At 49.0% G+C, this 15,433-nt stretch overlaps 1 protein-coding gene across 1 annotated transcript; it reads right to left on the bottom strand.

Moving 5' to 3' along the window:
- Positions 1 to 6,121: 6,121 nt before the first annotated feature.
- Positions 6,122 to 12,311, bottom strand: IRX1 (iroquois homeobox 1). Its single transcript, XM_038770363.1, has 4 exons — positions 12,054 to 12,311; positions 7,730 to 8,750; positions 6,907 to 6,979; positions 6,122 to 6,535 (listed from the first exon to the last, which is right to left on the bottom strand). Exons 1-4 carry the CDS (start codon positions 12,309 to 12,311, stop codon positions 6,478 to 6,480), a joined length of 1,410 nt encoding a protein of 469 aa, XP_038626291.1. The 3' UTR covers positions 6,122 to 6,477.
- Positions 12,312 to 15,433: the final 3,122 nt, after the last annotated feature.

Genomic DNA, 15,433 nt, shown 5'->3' on the forward strand with positions numbered 1-15,433 from the left:
CCATCCTTCCCTTCCTTCCCCAGTTGCACACACCCTCTATGTCCCCCCACTTTTCCCTCTCCCGCAACTCTCCCTGCCCTCTTTCCCCTCTCTCTCTCTCTGTCTGTCTCTCTCTCTCTCTCTCTCTCACATACACACACACTCACACTCACTCACACACATGCACCCCCCCATTCTTCCCTCTCCCTCCTCCCAAGCCTTCCTCTCTCCTCCCCCAAATGCACACACACTGTCCCCACATCCTTCTCTTTCCCTCTTCTGCAAGTCCCTGTACCACCTTCCGCAGGCAGACACACACACCACCCCATCTCTACCTTTCCCTCCTCTCCAACCTTTTCTCCCTTTTCCAGACAGACATATACACACACTGAACCCCTATCCTTTCTTTTCCCTCCTCGCCAACCTTCTCTCCCTTCTACACCCACAGACACACATCCCGCCTTCCCTTTTCCTCTTCTCCAACCCTCCTTCTTTCCCAAGGAGCGCGCGCACGCACACACACACACACACACACACACACAAATACACACACACGTGTGCACGCACATAGACACACACGACCCCATCCATCCTCCTCTTTCCCTTCTCCTCAACCTCCCCTCCCTTCTTCCTCTCTCACTCTCTCTCTGCCACTCACCCCCTCCCCACGATGTGATAGCTCATTTTAAAGTACTTCCCGAACACATTTCTTTTCTTGAATGAGTTTAGTCTAAATTAAATAGAAAGAAATAAATGTGTAAATCACAATTACCACCACCCTCACTCCTCCTCCAATGCCTTCAGGCCTATCCTGACTCCCTCTAGAAAGGGCAAGAAAGGGAAAGGGAAGAGAGAGGGGGTGAAGGGGGTTGTTTAAGGTGTGAAGGAAAAAGGAAGGGAGAGAGAGGGGAGCTAGAAGAAAATTTCGGAGTTTGAGCCTGCGGGTTCAGGTTTAGGGGGCGTGAGACCCCCCGTTTCCTGCATGGGAACTTTCCTGCTCCTACCGGAACGGCTTCACTCAATAGGGTAGTAATGGAAATCCCAGAGATCACGCCAATAGCGACGGTGAAATAAAAGCCAGTTCAATAGGGACACAGAAACCAAGTGTGATTCATTCTCTTCCTTTCTCTCTCTCCCTCTCTCTCTCCCTCCCCCCGCTTTTGCTTCGTCCCTCTCTCCCCCACCCCCCTTGCAATAGTCTCATCTACAAGGGCGATTGAAACTTTATAGTGCATGATTCATAGAGTGGCGCAGTATTTGGAGCCACGGTGCATATTACATTAATCAGTGTCAGGCCACTAAAACAGAGATATGAATATGAATTCTCCATATTGCAGAGGAGATAAATGTGCTTGTGAATAATTGATCGGGGAGAGAGAGAGAGAGAGAGAGAGAGAGAGAGAGAGAGAGGAAAAAGTTACTAGAAAGAGGGTTTAACCAGCTGGATGTTTATAGTGGGACGCGAAGTCCTCTGTAAAACTTAGCTCCTTTCATCCTTGCCAACGTTTTCAAGAGGACGGGAGGGGTTCCCGATAAAGCCTATTATAACCCCAGACATCAGGTGGGCTAAAAGAGAGAGGGGCCGGGTGAGTACTGACTTATCCAACCAGCCACCCCATCACCAGCTATCTGTGGCCTTTGGCGTGAAGAATGCTTGAAAGTTGTTGGGTCCCGGGAATTGTTTTCTTTACTCAACAAGTACAAATAAGTCTTTACTTGGAGATGGGCAGGCGAGGGATGGAGGGCGGAAGGGAGAAATGGAAACGAAAAATGCCAAAGTCACAGGAGGGATGGATGAAATACATACCCTCTCTCCCTCTCCAACCCTTTCGGGGAAATAGTGATCGTCCACGCCCAAGACTGAACGGGGATTGAAATCGCATGCCGATCCCAACAGTCGGAGAAAACGCGCTTCACTTGGTTCGGGGACAATTTGCCAATATGAGATGTTCAGGCCTCCAGAAAGTTGCTGATATTTTCGTGTGTGTTCGCATGGAAAATTAGCTATATTCCTTCTCCGTTTAAGATTCTAAGTGTCCCTTTTTACACAGCTGCCTCCTACGTCTAATCTTTCTCGGACCGCTCAAGAAAGATCAATAGATATAAGGTTTACGTATTTACAGTTATAGTTAATGCACCTTTATAACAAGAGTAATATGGAAGAGCATCTGGATTGTTAGCAACATTTTTTCCCCCGGGGGTCGTTGCAGGAAGACACGACTTTTCAATTTCCTCTCCTCGTTTCCGAGCTCTAAACGAGGCGAAAGATTTCCTCAGATGAAACTTTCCCTTCTGGGTCGGACTCGGATAAAACTATCTGGACATGAGGTAGACTCCGGATCTGGAGTGGAAGAAGAAGGGCAAGCAAGGGAGGGCTTTTTCGGAAGAAGGGAGTGATGAGATTTCATTCTTAGTGCTAATCTAGAGCGCTTGAGGCCGAAATCCATCCTCAGCCAGAATTTCCCGTTTTCTCTGGGAAGGAAGAACAGTGCTTGGCACATAGTAAGCGCTTAATAGATACCATCATTATTATTTTTCTGACGGCTTTGGTTAGGGGAAAGAGGGTTCTCCCGCAAGCTTTTAACGCATCAAATGTTCTCCCTGCGTGCCTCCTCGCCGTGGGTCGTGGGGGAAACTGAGGAAGAAGCTTCGCGGGGTGAATGGACCGCACTCTAGGGGTACGAAAGGTCCTTCGTCGCGAGGAAAGGGGTTGCTTGCCTGTGGCCAGGCATTTATTAACCGTGTAACTCGGTTCCTGCCCCCCGTTATCCAACACTTGGGATTCCCCTTGAGAAGATTTAGGAAAAGAATCCTGCTCCGGATTAGGGGGAAGGGATAAAGCGGTAAAGCCATGGGAGGGCCCGAGTGGGCATTTGTGCATCTCAGAAAGCGACAGAGGGAAGTCCGGGGTGGGAGTTGGGGGCGAGGAGAGAGGGGAAGGGGGCGCCCTCCAAAACCACTCAGTGGGCCCCGCCTACTACTACTACTACTACTACTAATAATAATAATAATAATAATAATAATAATGGCATTTATTAAGCGCTTACTATGTGCAAAGCACTGTTCTAAGCTCTGGGGAGGTTACAAGGTGATCAGGTTGTCCCACGGGGGGCTTAATCCCCATTTTACAGATGAGGTAACTGAGGCCCAGAGAAGTTAAGTGACTTGCCCAAAGTCACACAGCTGACTAGTGGCGGAGCCGGGATTTGAACCCACGACCTCTGACTTCAAAGCCCATGCTCTTTCCACTGGGCCATGCTGCTTCCCAAGGCTACTTGAAAGAAAGCTGCTTCCCACACTACTACAGCGCCCCTGAAACTTTGGGGGACCAACTGGACGCTTGGTCGCTGCTGAAGCTTGGGGAAACATATGGCGGAGGGTCGGCCCCTCTTTATCACCCACGGCCTCGCCCCTTTGACCCACCAACTTCAGAGCCAGAAGCAGTGGAAAGAGCCTGGGCTTGGGAGTCAGAGGTCATGGGTTCGAATCCCGGCTTTGCCACTTGTCAGCTGTGTGACCTTGGGCAAGTCACTTAACTTTTCTGTGCTTCAGTTCCCTCATCTGTAAAGTGAGGATTAATAATAATAATAATAATAATAATAATGGCATTTATTAAGCGCTTACTATGTGCAAAGCACTGTTCTAAGCGCTGGGGAGGTTACGATGTGATCAGGTTGTCCCACGGGGGGCTCACAGTCTTCATCCCCATTTTACAGATGAGGTAACCGAGATCCAGAGAAGTGGAGTTGCCCAAAGTCACACAGCTGACAATTGGCGGAGTCGGGATTTGAACCCATGACCTCTGACTCCAGAGCCCGGGCTCTTTCCACTGAGCCACGCTGTTCTCTGACCGTGAGCCCCACGTGGGACAACCTGATCACCTTGCTTCAGGAAGAACAGTGCTTCGCACATAGTAAGCGCTTAACAAATACCATTATTATTATTAATAATAATAATGATTATTATTATTATTATTGTCAGGAGGATCTGCGGGCCAGAGGATTGTCAGGGGGAAGGGGCCGTTCTCCCGCTTTCCACCCATAGAGGGCGCTGCGAGCCTGCCCAACCGGGCCTGCGGGGAGACTCGGGCCCTTTTTTCCCCTCCCTCCATCCAGCTCCCACGCAGGTACACACTCTCCATCTAACCCACAACCACACACACAGATCCACACCCACCCACGCGGAAACACACGCACATTCACCCACATAGGCCCTTGTCAACAATATAAGTCGCTCCAAACAGGCCAGTACCACCGAATCCCCTTTCTCCCCTCTCCTTTTCCTCTCTCCCTCCCCCAACCCTTTTCTTTCAAGCCAACTTGGCACTACCTTATTTGCTTAGCCTCACAGAGCAGCATTGTGTGCTTTATAAATGTAATCTTTCCTTTTAAACCCAAGATGCCAGTTTATGAAAGCCATGTGGCTAAGCCAAAGAGAAGCAGGGAGGGAAAAGGGGGCTACAGAAATCTGGAACAACTGAAGTGGAGGATCTATTTCTGAGGCTCTTAACTGCGACCAGGGATGATATCTGTTTGGTCAGGTTGATCGTTGCAGTTGGTCCCTCCCCAGACTCTAGGAAACTCTATTTATCTTGGAGCTTTCAAAGCTGTTGTTGTTTAATAATAATAACGATGCCATTTATTAAGCGCTATCAATCAATCGTATTTATTGAGCGCTTACTATGTGCAAAGCACTGTTCTAAGCGTTGTTCTTTTAATCGCCTAGCTTTAAAAAAAATTCCAAGTGGTTTTGGAAGTAATCAAGCTGAACTGGGTTTGAAATCGGAAGGGTGGATACTAGAAATGTAAATTTGCTCGAGCTATACGTAAATCACTATTCTTTTCATTTTACAAAACAGAATATGTCAGAATGCTCCCAACTTGAACGAACTGCCCTTTTTTTCCCGAAAGCATCCAATATGCCGTTGCCACCAATGCCGCTAGAATCTTGGGCTTGTTTTTGAAAGACGATTCTATAATAAATTGCAAATAGAAGTCCAATCATCTCCACTCATTTGCCAACGAGAGTGGGTAATTTCCATAAAAACCGCCTTTGTATTCAATGGTATTGTAGAGTAATTCGGATCAATAGCTGGAACTTTGATGGAGGTTTTTATTAATATTTTATTTGAAACTCTCGCCCTGCTTCCGACAAGTGCTGGTTTGAGGTCGGTGCAGTTTGGATGGGGCGTCCCCACATTATTTCTTAATGACTTTCCCAGCTGCTTCTTTCCATTTTCCACCATCAACAACCATCTGGTATCTTATTAGCACCTCAATGCTCATTTAGTGTTCTCATTTGGGAGGGAAAAAAAGGAAACATTCAAAATATTAGGAGTTTTAACGGATTGTCTTTGGAAGATTAATGCTTCTAGAAAGCAAGGCGTTTATAAACTGGTGGCTTCTTTCCTGCCCTCTCTTTCTGAAACTCACCACTCCAGGAAACCCCACAGAGAACCTCTCGACTTACTGCAGTGCCCGAAGAAGCTCCCTGACCATTCAATTGTTTCTTGCCTACTGCGAAAGTTGAAAATAATATCTTCCGGTGATACATTTCTCCTCACTTGGTTCTCCCGGATACTTTAAAAACACACACGCGAGATACAATTACACACTCATTCTTTTCTCACTCTCTCGCACACAACGGACCTGCGCCGAGGAAACCACTCTCATTATAAATTGTGGTAGAAACCGAAGTTAAAGTTTGGAGCCATCAAGATACTTTTCTCTTTTTCTCCATTTGAGGGAAAAAAATTGCGTTTTATGGGTCGTTTAAAAATCGAGTCCGCTTTCCCTTGGAAAAAAGATTAGTATCGGAGAGATTAAATCAGAATTGAAAAGCGAATCTCCAAGTGACCAACAGGAGATTGCACTTTGTCGAGTGTTGTTACAATAGTTGTTTTCATTTGGGTGCCTGTGTTTGTATTTCAAGCAGCGCAGGTGAGAAATCCCTGGTTTCTGCCTCCGTCATAAAAAAAAAAATGATCAGTAAGTCAACGCCCCACTTTTGTAACTTTAAACTCCTCCTATCAACGCAAGAATTCCTTTCGGGCTAAGAGAAAAAGCTCGAAATCAAGGATTTAAATCAGAACTTGAAACTTTAGGCTCAGATTCTTTGTCCATAAAATACATCAGGAGGACAGTTCATAATTTCATTTAGTTTATTAGACAAAAATATATGATTTAGACAAGTTTTGCTGACGCGCTATTTACAATCTGAAATCACTCTATATACAGAAAAAACACAAACACATGGGCAACATTTACCAAACAAATAATCCAAGGATGGTTAGAATAACACGATCTGAAATGGTACAAAGGAGTTCCAACTACGGTATGGAAAATCGCATTGATGTCTTTGCACCTTATTGCAAAAGGAGATGGATGGGAATAGTTTATATCATTTCCGTATTTTGTCCTTTAATACCAGTCTCTGAAATTTTTTTTTATTCCGCCCCCTGTCCCAATCCACCCCTCCCACCCACCCCTCAAAAAATAATCAAGCGGAAGGGAGAGCAGCTAAAATTCGCGGTGTTCCCTCTTGCTGAGCCAAAGAGCTGTAGGGAAAAAAAAATAGATGTAACAATCTTGGTCAGTGAAGAAACTAACTGAGAAGCACAGCTACGGTTTTGCTTAGATATTAACGGGACAGGGAAACCAGTGACTGCCTGGAACGAAAACGATCCGACATCATTTAAATGCAGCAGAGGGGGTTTAGCATTCCCGACTTTCCCGAAGTTACAAGTTCCCTAGGGCCGGTTCCAATCCATTCCGTCCCAATCAGGGTTCCTCCGGCCCGTCTCTCCCTGCTATCGTTGGTAGTATCAGCTGGGGTTGTTATTAGTATTATTACTATTATTTTACCATTTCCCCAGCGTCCTGTCGTGCATCAGTAACATTCCTTTAGTAAAGTAAAGCAAAGACTCACTTGTCACGGACGGGCTGAAAAGGCGATTTGAGCTGCTGGGGAGGAGTGTCGGTCCTGGCTACGTTTTCTCTTTCTGAGAGAGGATGGAAAGAGGGATATTTTAGTAGACGAAGGGATGGGTGGAGGGTATGCGTGTGTGATTTTTTTGTTGGGTTTTTTTTGTGGGGTGAGGGATACCATTCATTCATTCAATAGAGTATGTGTATGTGATTTTTTTTGTTGGACTTTTTTTTTGGGGGGGGGGGGCGGTCCCATCTCATCCAGCCGAGCTCCGAGAAAGGCCTGCTTTCCTTGGAACCGGACGGCCCTGCTGCGTTCATTATTTCGGGACAATCATGATAATGATAATAATGTCACGAGAAGAAGCGTGGCTCAGTGGAAAAGAGCACGGGCTTTGGAGTCAGAGGTCACGGGTTCGAATCCCGGCTCTGCCAGTTGTCAGCTGTGTGACTCTGGGCGAGTCACTTAACTTCTCTGGGCCTCGGTTCCCTCATCTGTAAAATGGGGATTAAGACTGTGAGCCCCCTGTGGGACAACCTGATCACTTTGTAACCTCCCCAGCGCTTAGAACAGTGCTTTGTACATAGTAAGTGCTTAATAAATGCCATCATTATTATTATAATGCTGCCAAGTGCTGGGATGGTCCGGGGAGGAGGACCCTCAGGGCAGGTGGCTTCGTGAGCCTCCCGCCCACCCCCCTATGGGGGAACAGTTGTCCCTCAACCCCCTCTCACCACCACCCCTCTCGGGGCCTAAAATTTGGGAAGGGGGGGAATGCTCCCCAACTCCCAGCGCGGGGGATCCGAGAGCTGATGGGTTTTACCTGTGTGTTTGGGGCTGGTCCTCTCGGAGGATTTGTCACCACTGAGCCCCCCCAGGGTGGCCGTGAGCACCGGAGGCTGCTGCTGCAGCTGGGGGTGATGATGGTGATGATGGTGGTGGTGGTTTACTCCCAGAAAGGACCTGACGTTCAACAGGGAACTCTGGGTGAGGAAGGCTCCGTTTGTCCAGTTGTGAAACTTGCCGATCTGGCACGTGTAGAGTCCGTGGCTGGGCAAGAAAGCAGGATGCTGCAGTTGGGAGGGCGAGTGAGCCACCTGGCTGGGGGCAGCCGGAGGTGGAGGAGGAGGAGGTGGAGGAGGAGGAGGTGATGACTTGAGGAGGCCGTCCGGGCTGGTGGCTGTCTCAGCCAGGGACCAGATCTTGGGCTTGCCATGGGGAGCCCCTGGCAAGCCACCCTGGGCACCGGGGCTGAGGATGCGTGTGTTACTGCCGTCCAGGGCGAGAGGCTCCTTGGGCTTCAGGCCCTCGGGGAGAGCCGCCAGGCCCTGGTCCGGATCCGGGCTCTGCTCCTGACTAGGCCTCAGAGCCTCAGCCTTGTCCTCCTCCTCTTCGTTGCTCTGCTCGCCGTCGTTCTCGTCGATCTTGTCGATGTCGATGCTCTCCAGGTCGATCTCCTCGTCGTCCTCGGCCTTCTCGGGGTCCCCTTCGTTGTCGCTGCCGAAGAGGTGGCCGTCCTCCTGGTCCTTGCTCCGGGCCCCCCAGGTCACCTTGTTCTCCTTCTTCAGCCGGCGCCGGGCGTTGGCGAACCAGGTGGACACCTGGGTGAGGGTCATCTTGGTGATGATGGCCAGCATGATCTTCTCGCCCTTGGTGGGGTAGGGGTTCTTGCGGTGCTCGTTCAGCCAGGCCTTCAGGGTGCTGGTACTCTCCCGGGTGGCGTTCTTGGGCCGTCCCGGATCCCCGTACTGGAACTGGCCGTAGGGGTAATAGCCAGGGGCGGTGTGGGCGGCGAAAGTCGCCGGATGGACCCCGGGGTTGTCCTTTAATTCATACTGGGACCCCTGGGGGGACGGGACGACAGAGACACACACAGACACAGACACAGTGAATCCAGACGTCTAGAGTTGGGCGTGGGGAGGGGGGATGCATCTGCCAGATCTGCCAAGTGTGGGACGGTCCAATGCCCCTCAGAGCCCCCAGAAGGGTCGTCTCTCCCTCCCCCTCCAAACCCTCCGGAAAGAGGGGAATTCAGCCCTGGGAACCTCGGTGCTGATCCCACACCCTCCCCCCCAACCCAACTCCAGCCTTCCCTCTCCCCCTCTTCCTCCTCCTCCTCCTCTCCACCTTTCCCCAGCAGAACCGGTGGCAATTTGGGTTCTTTGCAAAAGAGCACAACGCTTCGACCAACTCCTCGCCTCCACTGTGTCCTCTATGCCTCCTCTCCCTCCCCTTCCCTGGCCCCCCTTCAGGTTGAAGTGACAGTCTTACCCACGCACCCAGAAACACGCCTCCTGCTGATTTTCCGCCCTTGTGAACGCCTTCCCCCCCGCCCCCCCCCCACCCCTGCCACTTACTCTCTAACCCCCGCCCTGAGATAAAGATCAGAGGACAGAGAAACAACCCCCACCGAAATTCAGATTCCTCTCTCACCAGAAGGAGACATTCGAACTGCGCAACTAAAAATTACCCTCGTCCACCACCCCAAATTTCGGGCTAGCACCGTCTTCCAAAAAGGGCGGAAAACTTAGAGCCAAGCTCCGATTTTGGAAAGTCTCGAAATGCATGTCCTAACTAAAGTGAAAGCGCACCTATTTAACTCAAAATCCACCCCAATCGAACCGTTCATAGATATTTCAATGAAGCTAGGGTTGACAGGCAATTTGGAATTAAAATGCCCCTCCGACCACTTCAGATGCTGAAATGTAGGGTTTTCTCTTTTTTTTTCTCCCTTGGCCCAAACCCAAAACGAAACAGTAAAATATTAACTTCTTCGAAAGGAGTTAACAGCTTTCAGAAAAGTAAACTGGCTCACTCATCCTACAAAATTTACGCATTCGGTTACTTATCTCTTAAGTTTGGCTTTGATCTGGGTGGAAGAAACACAAACTGCAAGCCTTTAGAGGCGGTGATTTATTTGCAATCAATATTCTTTTTATCATCAGTAGTAAAACACAGCAAGTCAAATTATCCCATCAGGTGTTTTGGTAAATAACATTTTATCTTTCTAACAACCTCATTAGGCCTCATTATTACCGCAAATTGTCCAGGCGTATGCGCGCAACTTTACCCCTTGACTTCCAAATACGCAATAAGCATAGCAATTTAGGATATAGGGAATACTTTCCAAGAACTGCAACACACATACGCACACACGCACACACACACAAACACACATACATTTACGCTTATACATATACATTTACATTTCGGTACTTCTAGACTCACTGAGAGCTGGATTTTCACATTTTACCCTGTTGTACTTTACTTTTTTGGTTCTGTTTGCCGGATTGGAGATAACAAAATTGGACTATTTTTCACCCCCAAGGCATCCCCAAAGTGGTATTCGCCTACATTAGGATTGCCTTAAAAGAATAATAAATTAACGCCCAGTACGTACATCTGAAAAAATTAAAAATAAAAACAGCTGTGTGGGCCAACGCGAAGCGTGAACTTTGACAGAGTTGCAAAGGAGAGAAAATGTGTTTTGCTTTTTAATATATAGGGAAAGGTTTAACTACAAGTCGCCCAGAGGGGCATACCAAGGCCTAATTTTGTTTTTCTTTTAATTTGTTACAGAACGGACTTTCTGTACTTTCTTATCCTGTTGTTTGGATTATTGTTGCTGAAACGATATTTCTGTCTCATCCCTGCTGGGAATTCTCGTGAAGGGGCCACTTATAAATCTCTCATCGCTTCCGTGGCAACTTAACTGCATTAACAAAATGCAGATTAAAAAAAAAGCCCAAAGAAATAAATCTGAAATGCAGTTTGGGTTCCTCGTAAAGAAGTGGTCTTGTCCCAGAATGAGCTCCTTTCCGATGTTATCACTTGATAAAATAAAAGAATAGTTTGGAAAAAAAACGAACAAAACCAACCCTTCAAACCAGATGACTGGCTCTCCCCTAGTGCACACTTGATACAGATCCACTTTCTACATTTTAGGGAAGGGAGTAGCTTTGGAGGCGTTTGGAAATAAGGCTAAATCCATGATTTTTGAGAAATTCTGATTTATTGTCATCCTTCTCCTCGTTGCCCTCCCCTACTCCCCATAGAGGGAAAGATCCACAGGTTAGGCAGTTTGGCCTGTTATTGAAGTCGGGGATTAAAGTTGCTATGCTCTCCTCTCTCACCTCCCACCCTTTGGACGCACTTTTCCCCAAGAAGAAAAAATAATAATTAAAAAGAAAAATCCGAGGAGCATCACGGTTGATTTTGGAACTAGCGACACTCTCCTCCGCCGCTTAGTTCTGAAAATACAATCCGGGGGGATGGGGGGGCGGGGAGGGGGACTTCCTTGTGGCTCCAAATGAAAACTTTGGCAGTTTTCGTACAGACAAGAGGACACCAAGTTCAAGCGGCCGCGCGGGCCTTGGCAATTCCACGGTTGAAAAACAGGAAAAAGAAAAAGTCTCAAGTTGATTAAAAATTAAAAAAATGATGTCAGGTCCAATGCCCTCGGACGCTCTCCGGGCGGGGAGGAAGAGCTCCGAAATCGAGAAACTCAGTTCTGGGAAAGGTGGGGAGACTTTTTTTTTTTAAAAAAAAAAAACCAATGAAACTGAGAAAAGGCTTTTCGACAGCAACAATAAGGGAGCAAAGGAGGGGAGGGAGGAGAAAGGGGAAGAGTTTGTAAACAGCAGGGCGAGTTGCTAGGGAAATACCGACCGGCCAGGAGGAAGAAAAGGAGATTTTGGGGGGGCCGGGGCAGCCCCCTTACCCAGACGAGACGTCCCCGTTGAGCGTAGTAGCCCTTCCTCCGACCCCTTTCCCATTTGCCCAGCGCTTAGAACAGTGCCCAGCTCTTAGAATAGTGCTTAGCACATAGTAAGCGCTTAACACATGCCAATATTATTATTATCCGTGGCCGAGGGTCGCCGCCTGGGAGGGGGGAGGGGGATCCTGCTCGGATTTCCAGCCAAATTCCCTGGCAAGAGCGCTCACACTCACACTCACACTCACCCACAGGGTCAGTCCTGTGGTCACTCACCTCCTCTCCTTCCCCTGTCCCCTTTGGACCCCTTTCCTTCCTGGGGGCTCCTGGAGGGGGATGGAGGGGGCTCCCCCAAATTGGGGAGGGGGTTGGGGGTCTCCCCCCCAGAGAGGGAGAATCGAGGGTAGGGGGATGCCCTGGAGTGGGCACTCACCATCTGGGAGAAGAGGCCGAGGTCGGCGGTGTAAGGCAGGAAGGCGCTGTAGTTGGGCGCGCTGTAGGGAGTGGCATACATGCCCAGGACGGAGGCGACGGCGGGCGAGCCGCTGGCCAGCTCGGTAGCCCCGGGGCGACCCGAGGAGGCGGCGGCAGCGGCGGCAGCGGCAGCAGCCAGGACCCCCGGACGGTCGCCTCCGTAGACCGCCGGGCTAGCGCTCAGATACTGCGGGTAGCCCAGCTGGGGGAAGGACATCTCCGAAGCGCAAGCACAGCACGAAGAGGAGGAGGAGGAGGAGGAGGAGGAGGAGGAGGAGGCACAAGTATAAAAAGGAGGAGGGGGAGGGGGAAGGGAGGAGAAAGAGGGGGGAGGGGGGAAAAAGGAGAGGAGGGGGGAGGGCAGAGGAAACTTGCCAAGAACGGGGTGGGGGCGGGGGGGGGGGGGAGACGGAGCAAAGAAAGAAGGAGAAAAAACCCGAAAAAAATGTATTTTGCTTTTTAAACAGAAGTCAGCCGAGGCCAGATATTTTTTTCCCTCTCTCTTTTCCTTCTTATTTCTTTCAGTCAAAAGGTCTGTGTTGCGATCTATAGGTGGAGGAGGAGTGGATGGATTCAATGGGGTGTCTTTCCTCAAATCTCGGCTCTTCTGTGCTCCTAAATCCCTTAGATGTGATCTGATCAACAATTGAGCTCCAACTGATGTGTCTGCCCTTAGGTCCTAGGCTGATCTTTCAGATACAATTTGAAGTTGATGCTTTGATTGGCATCCGCTGGAGCCACTAGCCCCGCCCCCAGGGCCTCCTCCTTCTCTCTCTCTCCCTCTCTCTCCCCCTCTCCCTCCCTCTCTCTCCCTCTTTCCCTCTCCCTGTCCTCTCTCCTTCCTCTCTTCTCCTCTCTCTTTCTCTCTCTCCCCCCCATTCTCTCCCCCCATTCCTTTCCTCCCTCTTTCTTTTCCCCCTCTTTCCCTTCCCTCCTCACACTCCCCTCTTCACTCCCTCAGTGAAACACGTGGTGTGTAGGAGTGCTTGGGCTATTTTCCATGGGGTGTGTGGTGTGTGTGTGTGTGTGTGTGTGTGTGTGTGTGTGTGTGTGTGTAATGTTTAGCAATGGGATCCTTTCAGAAAGCCCCCATTGCTGTATGACAACCTGTCTACACGATTTTACAGCTGTCCAACATTGGGGTTTTGCTGTTTCGCAGCCTTAGTGTGTCCCCTTTTAACAAAAACAACTGTGCTGCTGTTTTTTTCCACCTTTAACATTGAGTCCCCCTTGTCGTCGCCGTCTCGGGAACATAATGAGAGTGGCCGTGGGAGGAAAGGGGGACTCTGCGGCCAGGAGACTGGTAAAAACTTGCCACCAAAAAAAAAAAAGGAAAAGAAAAGAAAGAGGCAAAAACGTTTCCCAAAAATCTTTAGTATACATAGACAGCGATCTGTCTTCATCATGACAATAAATTGACACCCCCTTCACAATCCCCGGGTGGAATCGGCAGGACTTCAAAAACACCCGGAGCGTTAGTAATAGATAATCGCGCCATTCACCACGGCTGATCCCTAATTCTGGAGCGGGACAACGGGATGGGGACGGGAGGTAGTATTCCGGCTCTGCCTGCGTCTTTTCAATTTGGCAAAACTTGGAAGGGTTATTTAGTTCTTCACATCCATGAGGAATTCAAACCGAAATAAATAGCCTGATAATTTACCCCCACATGCTCTCAGATAGTCTCTTTGGATTTCAAGTTGATTAGAAAACACCGTCTCCAGCAGGAGATAAGGCGCCGTCCTACTTTCTAGAGGTAGAGATCCGGCCTCTTAGGAAAGCTGGTAATCGCTGAGCTTTCAATTGCCCGTTATATAGTCAGGATTTTAAAAGTTAACTTGTGCGCTCCACCAACTTTGGGGATTTCCAAAGCAAGGGTCCCTCCTGGGTCAAAGAAGCTTCTTGAAAAAAAAACTTTCTTTTTCTTTGTCTCTTTCCTACATTGCTTGCTTTCTCTGACCTTTCTGCGTCCTATTCTGCTTTTCCGTCTTCCTTGTCTGCCTTTCCTTTCTACTGCTATCTATCCTTACCTTTTTCTACATTTCTTACCACTCTGTCTCCTCCCCCCCCCACCACTTTCTATTTCCCTCTCCCCTTCTTAGCCCTGCACCTTCCCTACCCGCTTTCCGCAGCCTCCTTCGTCTTCTTTCTCCTCTCTCGTCTTTCCCCATTTCCTTTTCAATCTTTTCGGGCAGATCAACAACCTCGAGTTCCCTTGCGTCTTGCCAGCTGCTAAATCTTGGCTCCTGGATGGTCTGCGGGGTCCCGAGGAATCGGAGCCCAATTCTTTCCGCTGCAGCTTTTAGTTGAACTCCTCTCTCTCTCTCTCTCTCTCTCTCTCTCTCTCTCTCTCTCTCTCTCTCTCTCTCTCTCTCTCTCTCTCTCTCCCCGTCCCCTCCCTTCATTTATTATTTATTGATTTATTCTCGCTCCTTTACCCTTGAACCTTTCGCGTCTCGATTCTCCTGGAAAGGACTAAACTTTCTATAAGAAGAAATCCCTAAGGCCGCCAAGTCCGATGGGGATGTGGATAGGGTCGGAAGAGAAGGGAAAAGCGTATGGAAGAAGGTGTCCGAGAACTAATTGCCTACAACCTTTCCCTCGCTTTATCCCACACCTTGCTCCCCCTTTCTCGTCCTAGAGTTTCTCTTTCAGAAAGTTTAAGCCGCGATAGCTCGCGATTGTAACTAGTTCAGTCAAACATTTTTCTGGGCCTGTGTGGAGGGTGACTATGTGTGCTTGAGTGTGGAGGTGTGGGGGTGTTTTGGGGGAGATTTCTTTATAAACTTGGAAGGATCTTGAAGTCCCAGGCCGCCACTCACCTAAGCTTCTCTGTCCAAACTCATAGTTAAGCTTTCCTACAAATCCGGGCTGGGGTCAAAAGGGAAAGAAGGGGACCGAGAGAAACTAGCCCAAAGCAGAGCTCTCCCGCCAAATCTTCCAATTCCTTTCCCAAAGAAGTGCCCCTTTCAAAGCAAGTCAAGCGGGGGAGCATCCTGGAGTTTGAACACTTTTACAATCTCGATTCCTTTTTCTTTTAAGTTCGAAGTTCCAGGACCGGGATAGGAATCCCGTTTCTTCCCCACCTGGGCTGAGCTCAGAGATGTTTCCGAGCCCCAACAGCCTCGCACCTCGGAGGTTCCAGGATTAATAATTAAAGCGCACCCGCCTGCCCCTCTCTCGCTTGAGGACATACACGGATCCACCGCCTATAATTAGCAAGAATAACGCTCATAATAATAATTACTAATTACCACTAGGATAATCAGGCTTTAATTTCTCTGATCTGAGTGGTGTCTTCTTCCTGCTCCTGCATATGTTTGTTGCTTTTCTCTCTCA

This window comes from Tachyglossus aculeatus, chromosome X3 (assembly GCF_015852505.1).
Source record: "Tachyglossus aculeatus isolate mTacAcu1 chromosome X3, mTacAcu1.pri, whole genome shotgun sequence".
Taxonomy (NCBI): domain Eukaryota; kingdom Metazoa; phylum Chordata; class Mammalia; order Monotremata; family Tachyglossidae; genus Tachyglossus; species Tachyglossus aculeatus.